Source organism: Lathamus discolor, chromosome 3 (genome assembly GCF_037157495.1).
Source record: "Lathamus discolor isolate bLatDis1 chromosome 3, bLatDis1.hap1, whole genome shotgun sequence".
In the NCBI taxonomy this organism is placed as follows: Eukaryota; Metazoa; Chordata; class Aves; order Psittaciformes; family Psittacidae; genus Lathamus; species Lathamus discolor.
The window spans coordinates 74,576,932-74,595,960 of NC_088886.1; the positions used below are offsets into that span (position 1 = coordinate 74,576,932).

The window sequence follows — 19,029 nt, forward strand, 5'->3', positions numbered from 1 at the left end:
CGCTCAGAACTCTAAGCAAAGAAAAAGCCTTGAGACAGAACAAATGAAAAACAAGAGAACAGTAGCCATCAAGATGATACAAAGCTCATGGATGTTGAGAAACTGGGGCTAGTTCAGAACTAGATGAAGTTGGGAGTGTTAACAACAGAGACTGTGCAGCCTTCATTGGTCCTGCAACTGGTTAACTCATTTCATTATTCAGGACTGTTCTTGGACTCTTCATCAATGCTTCATTCCCACATGCCATTATCAGCACATGATAATCATCTTTGATTTGATGACGTTCAGTCACCTCTGGATGACAGAGAAAGCTATGCTACTCTCACAGACAAGATTCATTTACTCATGCCTTTGTCACCTCTTGGCTGGGCTTACAGTAGGAAGGACATCAGGGCATGAGGCTGCTCAATCTACAGGACACCCTTTGCACTTCCTCACCACAGAAGTGGACACTGCAGCTCTCCTCTGCCTTCTCTATTGCTTTCAGACAAAATGTTCTACCAAATGTAAGGGACTACTCCATAGTTTCACAGCCTACGTCAAGGACATCTTCAGCAAACATACACAGAAACTTCTATCACGGCATCTTCCATCACATCCTTCTGCCTCACATAATAGTCAAATAATAATCATGACAATAAAAACCCCAGAACAATAAAACCCAGAGAGACCTACTGAAAAGGTCTTTCCCCTTCATGCAGCTCTGGAATAGCAGAAGAGATCAGAATAATAACTGAGCAGCAGTGATAACTGTATAGTTGTGTTTCACCTAACACTGGAAGGTACACTCACACTAGAGTGATGGGCACAGCCATAAACTCCCCCAAAGCAGAGCAGAACAGCACTTCAAAGGCATGGGAATAAAAAATAAAGGAAGAAAAGAAAAGAGCAAAACAAGAAAACCAAGAAAAAGAACTAAAAGAGTAAGTTAAAAGTAGAACCACAGCCCAGAAAAAAAACCCAAACCAAACCCAAAGCAAACATTTCTGACTGGTCAAAGCAAAAACCCCAGAAATACCACTTAAACATTTAACGAATGCAGTTCATTAAATGCATTTTAATGAATCTCTTCTCTTCCTTGCAGTTTAACAGGCGCTTAAAATTAGCTGTATCGCTGTTACAATATGACTGTATTAATTCTATTTGCTGCCTGATTTCTGTATAACCAAATTGTTTCATCTGCCACATAGCATTCATTTGCTTTTCAGTACTGTGACCTCAGTCCAGGTTCTGGCACATCAGCATTCCTGAAAGACAGTTAGGCCCAATTAAAAGTAATCTTTATCAGATAAGTCAAATACAGAAAGGAGGAACTCAGTGATCAGAAAGAGTCTCAAAAGTGAGCTTTCTGGATTAAGACAGGGCCACTTCGGTAAGGCAGCGCAAAGGAAGCAAAAGGTACTAATCTACCTCCATAAGGAAAGGGCTGCAGTTTCCCAATCTGTAAAATCAGTGCCTTTCATGAACACCACATTTACGGCCTTCAGAATTCCTGTTGGCAAAAGTTGATCTCTGACCTGTAAGTTTCACATCATCGTAAGGAAGCAGCTCTCTCTTTCCTCCCTTTTATTTGTTCAGACCTTAAAACATTTCATTTGCCTATAAATCTGCTCAGAGACAGCCTGGGCCAAATCCTGAGATGATCACAGCCCCACTGATGTTCGTGGAGCTCAAAGAGTTATCAGCCAGCTCCCACCACACTGCATCCTGTCAGTAGCTGTACCATTTCCCCCCAGCTGAGCCCATCACAGACAAGATTTGCTCTGAGCTCCAGCACTTACTGCAGTTCTCTGCCTTTTTGTTTCGATGAATCACTGTCTTTTGACTGGGTGTGCTGAAGAGGCTGGACCAGTTGACAGTGTGGTAGTAGCACAGATTGCTGTTGTCTGTTATGTAGATGTTGCCAGCGCTGATCTGCTTCAAGGACTGAAACTGCAGAGAGGTAATGCCTTGTTGCTTTAGGATGAGTAAGGAAAGACCACTGTGACGAAAACGAGAGAACACGAATTAGCTTCAGAAGGCAGAACTGGTTGGGAATTTCACACTAGAATTAGTTACTACTGTCAAGATGATCTTTCTGGCAAAACTGAAATTTGGTCAAACCCCTTCTATTTTGGGGTAACAAATATTCAGCTCCTTCCAGTTCAGCCATTAACATATTTTTGAGATTAATCAAAATCTTTTTCAGTTTCCTCAATTTTGCTGTTGAGGAAACTGAGTAAGATCCTCATTTTTTTCCCCCCAACAGAATTAATGCTATGACAGTTTATATGCTAAGGAGAAACTGACAAAGTCATGCAAAATGTATTAACATCTTCTGTCAGGCATCAAATTAATATCATTCATAGTAATACAGGCAGCAATTGTTATTTTCAAGGAAATTTTTCTAGCCCACTTTCTACATTTCATTTTCTTTTGTTGTAATACGTGGTTATCGCCTTTCTTCATCAAAGAAACAGTAAATGATTGTCTGTGTAACATGGAAATGACTGCATATTTTTTATGACTGAAGATTAGTGAAGACAATATCCAGTTTCTGGGCATCCTTTAAGTTATTGTATTTTAATGATTATAATTGTTTTCCAGCTGTTCCAAATAAAAATTGCTGCTTTGAAACAGAATGCTGGGCTGTAACTCAACCTCCAGGTTTCACTGCTATTCCCATTCTGCTTGGCTTGCTGTTTCAGATGCCAGCAGAATCCCACGACTGCTTTCCTACATTCACACAATGGCGAATGAGGGTTTGCTGTATATATCATTCAGGGGCCTTCTTGTGCTTCCCCATTATTTCTTACCACATATTTTCTCTTTAAACCAATTCTTCTGTAAAAGCTTTCATATGGAAACATTTCTGGTAAAAACTGCTCTACAGAACTAATGTACACGCCACTTGCCAGGCACCTCAGTGATCTCAGTATTCAGATGTATTGATCTTTTATCACTTCTTAGGACCACATTGCTCTGTGGGCATGTGAACCTGCACTTCCAATCACAGCCACTTAAACTTACCAAGAATGCAGTTAAGCTCTGCTATTAATGCCTTCTAAGCTGTTTTACATTCACAAGGTATTTTAAACCATGAAATGTACTTTCCAGACAATGTGTTAATAGCTACAGCAATGAACCAAGATGTTATTTATTCATATTTAAATCATTACATTCAAAATGTATTATCCATTATAAACAACTGATTAGCAAAGATACTGTTCATGAACACCTCAGTTACAGGGAAAAATATATCAATTTATGATGCCCTTCCCAAAGGATCTTACATTCCGTGCTGCTGCACAAAGAATTATTGAATACTAATAAAAGCCAATTTCATAACAGAGTAGGTACCTTACCTATAGAGGGCTCTTCCACCAATAGTAACCAAGTTAGAAAACACCCTGAAATCAGTCATATTCTCAGGCCATGACTGGATGTTCAAATACCCTGAAGGAGAAAAAGGCAAACACATGCACGTCAGGGATTTCAGACATAAGCATTGTTCTATTGCGTACATGAATTAGGACAGGTTTAGCCTATAAATGAAAGACAGTGCTGGTTTGAGAAAAAGAAATAAACAGGTAATAAACGCTGCAGACTCATGTCTTTGAATTCATCAGGTTGCTCTCCTCCAACAAAGCAAAGGAGGACTCATCACAGCAGCATTACATCCACTTTCAACAGCCACAGTGAGGGTGAACCCAAAACACAGGCTGGAATCTTGCAATGCCTCCCAGCCTTTTCTGAACAGCAGTAGTAGAAAAGAATGAAGATTTGCCTGAATTAAGAGCATTCCATTTTAAAAAGTGCTAGACACTTTGGACAGCAGTTGAGAGATCTGTCATGATTCATTAAAAGATGACAAGGCTTTCCTAAAACAAAGACTTTGCATTCACTTCTATGTGTGTGTGAGGACTCTTCATCGCCAGAGAACATTCTCTGCACAAGTATGTGGGACTAACGATTTTGTGCTACACAGACCTCTATATACTGCAGTTCCCTATGATTTTGATACAGTACTGGACAGAAATGCAGTACATCCTTAAGGATAGGAGTAATTCCACTTAAGGAGTAGAACTGAGACTGTCAATTAGTGTGTTTAAGAATGGGAAATGACACACATCCAGTTGTCAGGTTATCTTTGACATTCATTAGGGAGAAACTGAGAGTTTACTTGCATTTTTAACCCCACTGCTTTGCTGAAATACACAATTTTTGAGAGCTCCCATGAAGTACATGGGAGAGAACTCATTTCAAATTTGTGGCAGCATCTTCTGCTAGACCAAGAGAAGTAGCTGCAAAAGCAGATTGGCTTTTTTTGTTCTGCGAGGCATATTTCAAATGCTTTTAGGTGAACACAATACTTTCCCACATTTCAGCACCATTTTCCTCACCAGATGCCCCCCTTGCAACACTTGCCCCACTTTGTTAGCATGGGACCAAGGCTCCTGGACTGCTTAACAAACACAAGATTCATGAATACAGAATGCCCATTATGTTTGGGGTACACAAACATCAGAAGACCAAGACCCCAAACATAATGGGCATTCCGTACTCACAAATCTTGTGTTTTTCAGAAAACCCAACAAATGACAACCACAGAAGCAAAGTGAGAAGTTCAGATTGTAGGAAAACAGAAGTGTGTTACCTGTTATCTCTCTCACTGTTTGGAAGATATTTAGTTTCTCTGGATTGATTGCAGCAATTGTGTGATATGGGTCTCTGAAAGATTAAAAACACAAAATGTGATGCTCTAAATAAAAAAAGAATCAGATTCTCAAAGACACAGCATGTAGAAAGCAGTATTCAGGAGTATTCATTTTGCTTTTAGGCACATGTGCCAGATGTCTTTAGACTGTTTCCAACTTCTTCAGACTGTTGATCCTGCAGAACCTGTCTCTAACTTCTCCCAAGTCATCTTGAATGAAAATAATGGTGCTTAGCAACTTTAAGGTTAAATTACTAGTGTTTCAGCAAATATTTCTGCTCATGAAGAATTAAGGGATTCTAAATAACCATGGGTAACCTCCCTAAAGGAAAGATGAATTTTCAACGTTTTTCCCAGGAATACTAGTTCAAATGGTACAGTTGGGATACCATATAACCAGTAACGAAATACAAGCAAAACAAACCAAAGAGCATGCCACCAGCTCCTGACACATAACCTTACAAGGGTAAATTCTTCAGAAGGTGTTGAACAGAGACCATCAAAAAGCACAGATCCATACCAAGCAAGTTTGCCACCTAAGAAATGAAATACCCCTATCAAGCTTTAAAATACCAAAGTTAGATATGCTACAGTGTAGAAAGGCAAACCTGATCTTGATTCTGAGTGCCATCATTTAGTAAGCAGTTCTTTTGGTTTCTCTAATTTTAAAGGAGTAAAGATCCTACAACTATTTAAGAGGCCAACTAGAAGCTTAACCCAAACAAATATCCTTTCAAAATCCTTCTGTAACACCATGTTACAGTGTGTCATGTGTTTTCTGAGGGTAGAAAACATCTTCAGTAAATGTGAAGCATGCATTACCACTTCTCCTCCTTCTAGACTAGATAACAAGTTTTTACTATATAACAGAAACACAGAACTTAGCTTTTAAAACGTATTACTGCTGAATACGGAAAACCCTTGTCTGTAATACACATAAGCTTGCTGAATTTCACCTCAAAATCCTAAGATAAAGTAGTCTTTAGAGATACAAATATACACTTAAACCCCTTAAACTGCCAACTGTCTGCTATGTTTTATCCACATATAAAACTGCAGAATAATGCAGTCATCTTCTATCATTCTTATTAGCAAAGTCAGGATTTTTCAGTAGAACAGACACAGCTGAACTGATCCAAGAATGAGAGTTTCAGCTCATTGTGAAACTAGAGATGGACAACTAAAGGGAAAATAAAAGAGCTGGTGAGCACTGAGGGCTTGTTGCAGGGCAAGGAGGGTAAAAAGGCAGCTTTTGCTGTTAGATGCACCTGTCCAATCCTCAAAACTACAGCTCTCCTTGGTGTGTCCCACCCATTCACAGGCAGCAACACAAGCACAGAATCACAGAATCACAGAATCCCAAGGGTTGGAAGGGACCTAAAAAGATCATCTAGTCCAACCCCCCTGCAAGAGCAGGGTAACCTACAGTACATCACACAGGAACACAGGAGCAGAAGCAGCTTGGTGTTTTAGCTGCCCAACCAGAAGAAAACAGTAGAGAGAAGGCTACATCCAACCTATACAGGTCCTACCCCTTTCCCAGCTACTGTGTTTTCTGTCTCAGGCAGCAGATATGTGTCCTAATAAAGATCATTTTATCCATACACTTTAGCAGAGCATTATCTTAGAAGAATGAGTACTACTGACTCACCAAATTTAGGTCAACCTTCATCACACTTAACATCTGGACATTAGTTAAAGCCAGATCATAATTATTTGATTTATATAAAAAATATTATAAATGTGTATAAAACAAATTCATAATGATATGTACAGTAATTTATAAAATATATTACAAATTCACAAAGACTTGAAGTTCAGGTACTCGGGAAAGGGAAAGAGGCTGAAGAACCACAAGCTTAAAACTATGATGAGATCAATTGTAATATCACAGTTCCCTATGAAAACAAACCCAAAAAATCCACTCAGCATCTTTCACAAAGTTATTTTTTGACACTACAAGAAAATCTTTCAATTCCCCACAGAGAGAGAGACTCTAAAGTCCCTCTAATCTGAAATACTGGAAGTTCATACTTCAGAAAGCTGCATTTCACTCTGAGTAAATGAATTTGTAACAGAACTAAAAGGTTGGAGTGGAAATATATATATTTATATATCTACATCTATATATCTATATCTACATCTATATCTATCTATATCTATATTACTGTTGTTGCTCTGTACTGTCCATTTATATAACAAAGTACTTGTGTTGTTCCTGTCATTCACTCAAATTTCTTTCCGTATTACTGATGTGCAAAATGTAACAGAAACGTTGAAGAAAAAGCTGTTTCAGAAATATGAAGTTATTCTAATTAATTCTCAACTCTTCTTCCCTTCTTTTAATATGTACTACTGGACATATTTAGGGTTGCAGAATTCAGTGTCCCTATATTTAAGACGTACTGGAGTGAGTTTTCTTCATAGCGAACGAAAGACAAAGTGCTACACAATTTAAACATAACATGTCCTAGGCTTATATCTTTTATTAAACTAGAACAAAGTATTTAAAACCTCTGCTTTATAGTCCATGTTTTAGATATCTTTTTCAGATGAATATGGTTTTATTCAAGGTTGGTTTAGATTCCTTGAACTTAGATAGATCTTTTAATAAGACTCATCTCGTAACTTTGCAGCTAATAAAAACTTCTGAAACAGTTCGCAGGTTCAAAATGACATATAATGCACTGGAGTAATCCCTACAAAATTGCTCACGTGCTCCAGCCACTTGCCCTGCATTTACTAGAGTGTTCCTGTCCTGTGAGATTAAATAGATTTACACTCAGCCCTTCGACTGGTCATTTGGCCGTATCAGAAGTGTGATGGCCTGGGAGCTGAGTGTGACCTTCTCCAGGGTTTCAACAAATTCAAAAGCAGCATTTCCTTAAACCACTTGAACCAAAGTCCCTCTTCCTCCCTATGTTACATTAACTTTCACACTGTACTCCCTGCTGGAGAAATGAGAGGATGAACAATGCAGTCAAAGCTCACATTTGCTGGCCTTTTGAGAACCATTGAGCTGTAGGGCCCCACTGAAGTGGATTTTCAACTCTTTCTCATGGCTGGACTCAAGCTGTAGGAGAAGCATTACAACCAGTAACTATATCAAGTCAAGGAAACAAGCTGGTTGGTTCCACCTCACCTAGTAGGGAAATCCCAGCCAGATAGCCTAGTGTCAACCACGTTATAACCTAAGCTTACCTCAATCTATAGAAAGACTAAAGAAAAATCTGGTGTCACTACTGAAGCCAGAATTCCATGTCAGATCAACCTACAGATACTCAGCTAATCACATCTTCGCTATGCCATAAAGGTGCAAACATGGAATTGGTTTGGGAACTATATTTAAGATATCAAATCTTGACAACCAGTTGCAAGCAATGTTGAACGCTCCGAGGAACCTAAAAAGCAAGTAAAAATTTGAAGCCTATGCAGTGGTAGAAGCAACTGAGTACTTCACACTGTTAAAGTACCACAAAATATCTGCATACTTATCACACTAAAGGGGAAAAAGGCTTTAATCTTATTTGTGCATTTTGATGAACAATACCTCAAAGTGTCACATGTAATTCATCATGGGTGATTACAACATGAAAGCTTGAACTAGTAAAAAGGTACAATCATATGCTTGCTCTCTCAATGACAAAGAACACAATGTAAGAATGCAGTAATTGCATGGGACCTCACCTGACCATCAAAACAACACATCTGTCTTCCCTGGACACATCCCACCCTTGCAGCATTTGCACCATTCATCCATCTTTGCGATAAGGGTTAGCACACAGTGCATCAAACCACAAGCAGCAAGGCACTAGTGATCCGGCTGAAACATTGTCCTTTATAAGAAGACCTTGGTGTGACTTTGTAAACACTGGTTCTGTAACTCCGCATCTTCAACCATTACTGAGACTTGTGCAATATACAGTCATATTTAAACCAAAATACTGGATTTAAATACCAGTGGGTATTGTGTATCTCTGCAACTGAAACTGGAATATATACTTCAAAGCTCATTGACAAGAGGGCAGCCTTTTTGCATGTATATGCAGAGACAGCCACCCAGGCTACAACAATTTCTCTTAGGTGAGGGGCTCTCTGCATATTCTGCACATTAGACCTGCTGGTCATAGGAAACTTATAACAAACTAATTGTAGGCAACTTCCCTTTCTCCCTTCTATACTCTAATCAGCCGTTATTGTAAGCTGCCCTGGGTTCAGCCAGTTCTGAGGAACTCATAATGTAACAAAGATCAGTCATCTTTTCTCTTTCTAGTGCAAACAGCCTACTTCATCCTTTCTTTTCCTAGAAGTTGCATCATAAGAATCAAGGTAACAGTTTCCTTCATAATCGAAGGCAGGAAAATGATTTATCCTGGATCTGCTATCCTGTAAAAGCAGCCTGAAGTCATCATTAAAAGGTGGCTGCAATTCATTTCAGCTGGCACCATGACATAACATCTTAACATTTTGTCACTTACCCATGAATCCCAGTAACAAGGAAGATAAGGTTGCCATTGATCTTGGTGCAGTTTATGAACTTGTCAATGTTGCTGGAATCCACTGTCTGAGCTGACACTAAACTCCCTGTTCCAATGCCATCACATGCTGCCGAAACAAGGAGTTTGTGTAAATAACCAGGAAAAACAGTTATTGAATCAGAACACGAGTCTTCATTTCTTTCAGAGATGAAAGCAGCAGAGGTGTTAAAACACCACCCTTTACCCATATTCTTAAGGAAGCACGTGTCAATTTAAAACAAACAATAAGCTAAATTACCTCTCACGGAAGCCATCCTGGCATACAGGTTAAGATACTTCACACTTCATCTAAAGGCAAGTGTGAACCACACAATATCCCACTCAAGCCTTCCATCACCTAATGTATCCTATCTCCCCAACTGGTCTCCTCTAATAGCAACTACCAGCAGTACACCTGAACATTTAACACACCTGTGATAACTTCCCTCCTCACAGGCTAAGAGCTTGACACGAACACTACACAGCTATTTTCATGCATGAAACTATTTATCCAGCAAAAAAGTTACTTACTGCAATTAGTTTAAAGGGCTGGACATCGCCTTCACTTAGAATTCAGCATGTCAGTACCCTGCCTAGGCAGAGATCTCTGTGTTTGACTGTTTCAGCCACATGGAGTAACTGATGATTTACACCATACTCCAGTAACTTCATTGTGAATCCCTTCCAGATATGGCTTCCACTAGGACTGAAAAGTGGCATAGGGCCTGTGTGGGAAAACTTGATGGTGCTTTGCTCCTGAGACCTTTGAGCAGGGAGCAGAAAGTCTCGCCAGCGGAGCTTTAGACAGCAAAGTAAGCTATAGATCTCAGTCTTCTCAATCACTGAAAAAATCCTAGCCTACATTTTAGACATTTGGGAAGGAGGCAGAAAATGCTCAGAGACATTTTTGAAAATCAGAGGAAATAAATGGAAATCTAACATTACATTGATAAGAATGAGACATATCATACATTTAGAATGACTCTCTTTGGAATGACAAAAGGACAGCTCTGAAACACCTCCAGGAAATACCACCTGTCATTAAAATACCATAATAAAGAATTTCAGATTTCTGTAAAAGCAACAGAGAAACAACCATCATTTTTATCTAACCAAAAGTAATTAGTTTGGTTATATTTCTATTACAACATCATAGATTTGAATTCTATTAATATTCTTCACACAGGCTACATAGCTCAAAGTTCTGTGTGCATCCAAAGGCTACTAATATTCTTCAGTGTACTCACGAAGGGTATTTCAGGCCAAAATAACACCCTGCTCTGCTCTGCTACAGCACTGACTACATTCAAGGAAGTTTATACTGAACTACTGCTTACCTTTAGGACAAATGTCAGTGCAGGGCTTGCACATCTTGATACCATTTTCTTCAACCTCCATCTTGGAGCTTGGACACGCACGGACACAAGAGCTGGAATCTACCACAAAGTTGTCTGAAGAGAAGAGAAGGTATTGCCAGAAAGTGAGCCACTGGGCTAAGTAATACTGGGACACATGGCTTTGGACTCTGTCAATACATACTATTAATTACCTCAGCACTTCCACATTGACATTAATATTTCATGTTCAGTGTTTTCAGAAGTGTATTATTATTTGTAGCAAAGGAAGCTACAGTAATTATAGAGAGAAATTAAACAAGATGCTCTGCCCTGTCTCTTTCATAAACACACACAAATATATACATTTGGGATAAAACACTGCTCAAAATGAGAAGTATTTCAATTTTGCCCTGTAAAACAACTGCCAAAGGGGATATAGACTGATCCTACCTAATTGTCAGCTTAATGCTGTCAAGAAAGGAAAAATAAAGGGAAAATTTTCAACTAAGTATTTGGACAAAGACTCGTACCCCTTAAGCAGTGCATGGTAAAAACACCAACAAAAAAAATCTTGCTTCAAAACCCCACCATTCTATTATAGACAGAACTAAGTCCTGACAGTGACGTCCCCAGCCCACTGTCAATCTGAACTTCTCCACAGAGATTCAAAATCTGGATTTTGCTTTGGGTTCAATTACAGCTCCATTCATTATAGATTACTCATCCTTCTTATATGTAATTTATGGATAAAATAATTAATGCACAGCACAACTGTAAACCTTGGTGGGAATGAAAGGGAGGCCAAGAACACTGTCTCCCTTATTTTTCTAACTAAAATAGCACTATCCAACTGTGTAAGTGATGACCCTCTATGTTTTTCTGTTACTTGTCATTATCCGTCTAGTATCTCAGAATCATGTGGCTTCTACATACATATGGGATTATTCTTTTTTACTCCCTCTTCCTTTCTAATTTTACTCTGGGGCTTTAAGACTGTACAGTCAGTACTACATGGGCTTTCCTCATTGGGACAGCACTGCTCAGAAAATATTTATGGTAACTTTCTGTCATAGAACCACAGAATGGTTTGGGTTGGAAGGGACCTTAAGATCACCCAGTTCCAACTTCCTGCATATGGGCAGGGACACCTCCCATGACAGCATATCACTCAAGGCTCTGTCCAACCTGGCCTTGAACACTGCCAGGGATGGAGCCTTTACCACTTCTTTGGGCACCCTGTTCCAGTGCCTCACCACCTTCACACTAAAGAACTTCTTCCTTAGATCTAACCTGAACTTTCCCTGTTCTATTTTAAACCCATTACCCCTTGTCAAACCATCATTGTTCCAAGTTAAGAAAAGGGCCTCTCTCTCATGAAAGCATTTGGTACTGGCTAGTACAAGTGGTGGTGCATTGTTGCTTTTCTGAAGCAGAAATTTATAGCCTTTTATAAGCCCAGTAACTATTTTAACAGTTCATTTAGATCACAGTGATCTAGAGCATAAATATTGGTCTGATGGTGGTCAGGAAAACAAGAAACCTAGTGCACTTAGCTCTCATTGTCTCACTGTTTTTTTTAGCTCCTGAAAAGTAACTCACACTCCCCATCCCTGCAGGAAAAGGCAGGTAACGCAGCACTTACGTGGGCACTTTTTGACACAAAAAGCTCCATAGGTGTACTTGGCATTGTGATTATGCTCCAGCTGGAAGGTGGTAGGATTGTATACAAAAGTCTGGGGGCACTGTGTGACACATGCACCACTGTCATTGAAATTCATACAGGCCTGCAAAACAAGGGAGAAGAAACCATTAAAGTCAATCATATAGCTGCTTTTGTTTAGGTTTTGTTGTTTTGGTTGGTTGGTTGGTCTTTTTTTAGTTTAAAACACAGTCCTGATGGTTCAGACTTGCTGCAACAGTGAGGAATGTGATATATAGTTTTCTGGCCTTCATTTTGGCTGCTTAGATTTCTTGCTAGGATCTTGGCTAACACAAGACTTACAAAAGGGGGCTCACTAAGCCCCTTTAGATTGAAACACAGTTGACTGTTACAGCACTTCCCACAAAAACATAACAACACTGTAATTTGCTTCATAACTGTTGTTACTATTAGCAATTAACTAATTCACAACTCGATAGGACATTCTAAAACTGCCAAGAGTGAACTACTATTTATCATAGTCAGTCTAAACAAATGCTAATGACTTTTCAGAGGTCCAATCTTTAGCTTTCTTACAGCGTGAGTCCATCATCCAGCTCAAAACTGAAATTCCCAATTAGAAGGCAAGAGGGATAAAAACTTCTTTTGAGCTAGCACAGGAGGGAGTCATTTCCCTAAGTGGCAAGTTTAACAAGGTCAGTTGCTTCACACACTGAGAAAAGAAAATAGGACTCTGTATCACTTAGCATTCAAGCTCAGCCACCCACAGCTGACAGAGGACAGGGCCCTGACAAATGAAGAGGCAAGTGTGTGGATAAAGAAAGTAATGGTATGCAGGGAAAATAATTGACCATGCAGGACTGATAATTACTAATAGAAAACCCCCACTGATTTTGACTCTCCTTATCACCACATATTGTGTCTATGGCTTTAACCACAGGTTATATAAAACTGTTGGAGTAATATTCACAAAGCATACCATAAATGAACAAGTTCAGATGAATATGAAAGCTGTAGCTGGGCTTGGATCCCTCTAGCAGTTCAAGCTAGATACTGGGATACTGCTTCCCCACTACTCTGTCTTCCAGAAGCCAGCTTACTTTACAAGTTTTAGTTAAGCAATGAATCACAGAATCACAGAATCCCAAGGGTTGGAAGGGACCTAAAAAGATCATCTAGTCCAACCCCCCTGCAAGAGCAGGGTAACCTACAGTACATCACACAGGAACTTGTCCAGGCGGGCCTTGAATATCTCCAGTGTAGGAGACTCCACAACCCCCCTGGGCAACCTGTTCCAGTGCTCTGTCACTCTTACAGTAAAGAAGTTCTTCCTGATGTTAACGTGGAACTTCCTATGTTCCAGTTTACACCCATTGCCCCTTGTCCTATCACTGGATATCACTGAAAAAAGCCTAGCTCCATCATCCTGACACCTACCCTTCACATATTTGTAAACATTGATGAGGTCACCCCTCAGTCTCCTCTTTTGCAAGCTAAAGAGACCCAGCTCCCTCAGCCTCTCCTCATAAGGGAGATGTTCCACTCCCTTAATCATCTTTGTGGCTCTGCGCTGGACTCCTTCAAGCAATTCCCTGTCCTTCTTGAACAGAGGGGCCCAGAACTGGACGCAATATTCCAGATGCGGCCTCACCAAGGCTGAGTAGAGGGGGAGGAGAACCTCTCTTGACCTACTAACCACTCCCTTTCTAATGCACCCTAAGATGCCATTTGCCTTCTTGGCCACAAGAGCACATTGCTGGCTCCTTTTGGTCTGTTTCCAGGTTGTAAAACATACAGATGGTTTTGACACTTTAGAGTCAACAGTATAGCAACATGTGTCCCCTCCCCTCCAGCGCTGGGACTGAGAGAAAAAGCGGAAAAGATTCCTCCGTTCTGCTGCTTTTATCTCCATTCAGATCAGGACCAGCAGGACTGAAGGAAGTTTCTTGTCATGTCACAAGATTTCAGAAAGGAGAGACTAATAATGTAACCAAGGGAGAAGGACAAAATCTGCTGCTGAAAGGGACAAACAGGGAGTTCCATGATGAAGGCACTGTCCTATTTGGAGCATGAGCTAAGACAAAGTGCTGATCCTGTCTTTTCTGGTTCTTTACAGTGCCTATGATAAAACCTGTCAGCTTCTCACTGAACCAGTTTTCCTTTCTTTCTTACAAAGACAAATAAAGACAGTTATGTTTTTACTAAGAAGTGTATGGGAAATCCACCATAGGAATAGGGTTGTGTCACCTTCCTGGTACAATTAGGCACTCACAGACCCTCCTATACGTTTCAAGTTTTAGATCCAGTCTGAGTTTGAATGCAACAAAAGAGCATCTCTAAAACTTTGGTTTAGCACGTTTGCTTGCAGGATGTCAGATTATTATTATTGTCTTGCTCTAAGAACTGAATATGTAAATGATTGTATGGCAGCATATGGAGGAGGATGGATGAATTTTATCTAGAAATATTAAAACCATATTTACAACAGGATGCTGTTGCAAGCTGCTGTAATACACTAAAGGATTTGCAATGCTTCATAAACTGAGCTTCTGCTTATTAATAAGTACTGATTTAGTTTGTTTCCTCAACACATTTTTTACATCCACTGTTGACTTAAAAGGTACTTTATCACACACATGACAATCCTCTAATAATGGTTTAGCAACTTCATGAAGTAAAGCACACCAGTACTCTTCAGAGAGATGGCATTTCTAGGAAAAGCTCACCTAGAAGATTTGGGAACTCGTAATTTATGACTAGAATACTTTGTAATTGCTTCAAGTATATATGCAAACTTCTAGCATTTGGTGCTTAGTGTTGCTGATTTGTGAATGAAAGCACAGGAAAATACACAAGGCAAAACTAAAGTTCTGTACCTCAGCTGACAGCTAAGCACAGTTGTCTATAGCCTAAAGGGTTACACTTTTCTCCCAGTGTGTACTAAGCAAGTAATGACTAGTCCTGAATATTGCCAGACCCCTGCTGAATTTCTTTTACATTGCTCTCGGGCCAGGAGTGAATGTGAATAAAGCTCTGGGTGCTTCTCTGCTGGATCAGAACAAACATGCCAGTTGATTTTTTAGCATATGTATTTCCATAACTGCCACCAATTGAGAAAGTCTAACTCATTTTCTTTCAGGCTGCAGTACTACAGAACTTACGCTGTGAATAACTTGTCCTTGATCTTTGAAAACAGACTCGTATCAACACGTAAGATTTGAGGATGTTCCTCAACAGACATATGGGAACAGTAACTGCATTTTTCCTGTTTCCTTTACCTATTTAGATTGTACATGACACGAGAAAAAATGTTATTTCCCCATCTCTCTAGTCCAAATACAACACAGTACTTCTAGTGAGTGCTGGATCAGGTGTACCACATGTACGGATTATCTGCTTGTGCAAACCCCAGCCACAAAGATCAGCTGTAGTAAAATCTTAGCAGTTAAATCAAGCCATCACTGCATTTCATCAGCAGAAAAGAACAGCATTTAGAATGTGGTTTTGAAGCACAATACCTACTGCTATCAAATGATACCTGAACAGCTAGCAAGTTTCAGGTCCAAGCAGGGGAAGATTCATTTTGGCCCATTCATTATGATCTGCTTGTTTACACTATCAACGCATCTGCAATTTGCCATAACGTAAGATCCCTCCTCCCGATCCTTGTAAAAGCAGCCTACCCAATTTCATAGATATTTGTCTGTTCAGTCAGTTGGGTACCTCTGAAAATCCACCTCTCTAGTTCTAGACTTCTTCAGGCCTAGGTGTGCTTCGCTGAAAACATTAGCAAAACTTGTCTCTGCATGATGAGCTGCAAATTTTTTGAGATCAGTGCTGGATCTGAAGCTGCTTTACGCTAATCCAGATAATTGACTACAGAGAAGACAAATTTATCCAAAGGCCTCTATGTTCAGACTATTTTTTTAAGGAAAATGTTAGCCTCTTCCTCTTTCTATCTAAAACACATGTAGTAGCACACATGTGAGGTGGAGTTTTTGGAAGCCTATTTCCTTCCATCTCCACTAAGAAGCATGCCCAGTAAGAAAGCTGTATTTAAATCAAGCTTGGCAGTAGCAGGAAATACCTTCCACAGAGAAGCTAAATTGTATTCTTGACTTTCAAATAAAAAAGCACACAGAGCAGCAATAAAAGCTGTGCTCAAATGTAATGATAAATACTTCTAAAAATTCCCTATCACATCTAAAAGTTAGTGTAAGAAAAAGCAAAAGATAAAAATCACAGAGATTAGCATATTAATGGTTCCCAATCTGTATTTACAATCTTATAAATCTGTTAATGGGTAATATTAAGTAGATAATGTGATGTTAATATAATGTGAGAATATTAAATGCTAAAATTTGCAGTCTGAATCTGGGAGTGTGCATGCAATACATTAAAAGGGACAAAACTGTGAATTTAATGGATTAAAGCATTAAGGATTTGCAGTGTGACTGCCAGGAAGAAGAAAAATGAGAACTCTCACACATACAAAGCAATCAGTGTCTTTAGGTCCAGAACAGCCTCCAGCACACTCCCGGTGGCAGCAGTCGCTGACGTAGGGCCCGTAGCACCGTCCATCACATTGCTCTGCACACACTGTCTTCGTTACTAGGAGGAGGCAGGAAAAATGATCATGTCAGAATCAGAGCTAAGAAGAGAGCTCTTAAACTGCACACCGAGAACAAACTGAACAGCATACTGAATAAAAGCTCGAGTTTTAAGGGAGTTGCTTCAGTGGTACTGGCCACACATATCCACCTTCACAATACCCTCTTTAGGAACATACACGTTGCTCAAGGACTGAGGAAGAAGAATTTTAAAGTGTTTGCTCTCACCCTTGGAAGTTCATGTGGAATATTATTTTCACATTAATAGTTTCTGTAAATGGGACAGGAAAAAAAAGGCCCACAAAATAGCATAAGAATCCACCAGTTCCATGTGAGTTTTCCCCCATAAAGAACAGCAACACTGAGTACTTGAGTGAAATTCAGAGGGAGGCCAGCAATCACAGAGCCAAATGCTGCTCACGATGGCAACCAATTTAACAAGCAGTCAATGAGGTAACAGAACAGAATACAACCTGCAGATTGGAACACATCTGGAAACACCACCTACCTTCTTGAAATAACACAGTCCAGCCTTCATTCACAGGGCAACTATATTCTACCAACTGGAAAGCACAGTGATTGAAGTGGTACCACATTACAGTATTTGAGGGCTTAGTCTTGTGCAACGGATGGTGAACAAGTGGACCATCTCCCTCCCTTCACTCACTTATAGCCTCTATCTTTATTTTACAGAAAAAGCAATTATTATTATCCATGGGACTACACCAGCCACCACTTACAGAATGCCAGGAAGCTGTGCTGTCGGCTGCCTTTTGATAAAAGCAGGGACATTCCACTTCTGCAATTAACCTTTAACATATATTTTGTTAAAAGCATTTAATTACTCGTCTACAGAAAACACTTTTCAAGAAGCCAGAAAACACAGAATTCCGTCCAACTTTCTGTTCTACTATTCTACTATTTCATGTACCAGTAACTCCTTTATAAGTACTTTCCAATCCAAACTCCCTCCACTATTTGCCAGAAATACTTAGAGTAATGCCAAAGCTTCTTGATATACACAATATTTATTTAGGACATAAAAATGAAATAAGTGAAGAGGGAAGTAATCATTTATAATCTATGGAATAAAGCGATGTACTTTTGGAGTAATTCCATCTTGCTGGTACCAGAGGCAAACCACCAGACAGGAAACACTTCTGTGCCTTATGCAATCTAATTGAAGAAATATGGGAAATGTCTGTAAATGCATTTGCTGTCAGCACTGCTAGAGAAACAGATTAAAAGGATTTGTTTATTTGAGTAACACTATTGATAAACGTTAGGACAGAAAGACAAAACAGTGGCATATGTTAAGCAAAAGACACATCGCAGTGTGGCGTTAAGCAAAACACCACACCGCTAGCTGATAGGCACAGAGTCTCATCTCATGAAAACGAAGACTTCATTTAGTCAGTGAGTGCACATTGCTTTCTGCCAGTTCAGAAACCGGCCCATAGCACCCTGATGTGCCCTGGACCAGGCACTAACTGCTTCCATCCAAAAGGGAGGCAAGGCACAGATGCATCCTGACATCTGACTATTTGCCAGTCTCCCCCTCTGCCAGCGATGAAGAGGCACAGAAGCAGAGAATGTTCATTTCTTTTTCCCCCGCAGCCCAAATCAAATTGAAGCAGGGGAGATTGAGATGAGCTTTTAGGCAGAAGCTCTTCCCTGTGAGGGTGCTGAGGCACTGGCAGAGGGTGCCCAGAGAAGCTGTGGCTGCCCCATCCCTGGCAGTGTTCAAGGCCAGGTTGGACACAGAGGCTTGGAGCAACCTGATCTAGTGGAAGGTGTCCCTGCCTGTGGCAGCTGGATGAGCTTTAAGGTCCCTTCCAACCTACTCTGTGATTCTATGAAACCCTCTGGGCTTACCTGTGTCACTCCTCAGTCGTGGAGCTGTCCCCTGAGCCAAGGGGACAGAATCCAAACACTGCCTCCCTTTTGCACAGCAACTGTTCATGGCCTCATTTGCTACAATGCCTGCTCCTCTGCCACCTCCTCTTTCTGCCCCTCAGGCTGGCACTACCACTGCCATGCACTGGAACACTCCTGGTGGCAGCAGCATGAGGGGGCACTAAAATGGCAGCCCCTCCCTCACAGCATGCTCAGGGCACCCCTCTGTGCCACACAGGCTCAGTGGCCTCTTCCAGAAGGTTCCGCAGGCAGAGAGTGCAGTGCCTGGGCTCCCCTCACCAGCACACACCCC

The 19,029-nt window shown here is 40.3% G+C and overlaps 1 protein-coding gene across 1 annotated transcript in view; it reads right to left on the reverse strand.

Annotated features, from left to right (window-relative positions):
- Positions 1 to 19,029, reverse strand: part of ERBB4 (erb-b2 receptor tyrosine kinase 4) — a 637,594-nt gene that overhangs the window by 174,277 nt on the left and 444,288 nt on the right. The window contains exons 6-12 of the mRNA XM_065669823.1: positions 16,703 to 16,821; positions 12,193 to 12,334; positions 10,551 to 10,664; positions 9,175 to 9,301; positions 4,637 to 4,710; positions 3,345 to 3,435; positions 1,782 to 1,981 (exon numbers count right to left, since the gene is read on the reverse strand). Coding sequence (XP_065525895.1) covers positions 1,782 to 1,981; positions 3,345 to 3,435; positions 4,637 to 4,710; positions 9,175 to 9,301; positions 10,551 to 10,664; positions 12,193 to 12,334; positions 16,703 to 16,821 — 867 coding nt within the window. The remainder of the gene's footprint in view (positions 1 to 1,781; positions 1,982 to 3,344; positions 3,436 to 4,636; positions 4,711 to 9,174; positions 9,302 to 10,550; positions 10,665 to 12,192; positions 12,335 to 16,702; positions 16,822 to 19,029) is intronic.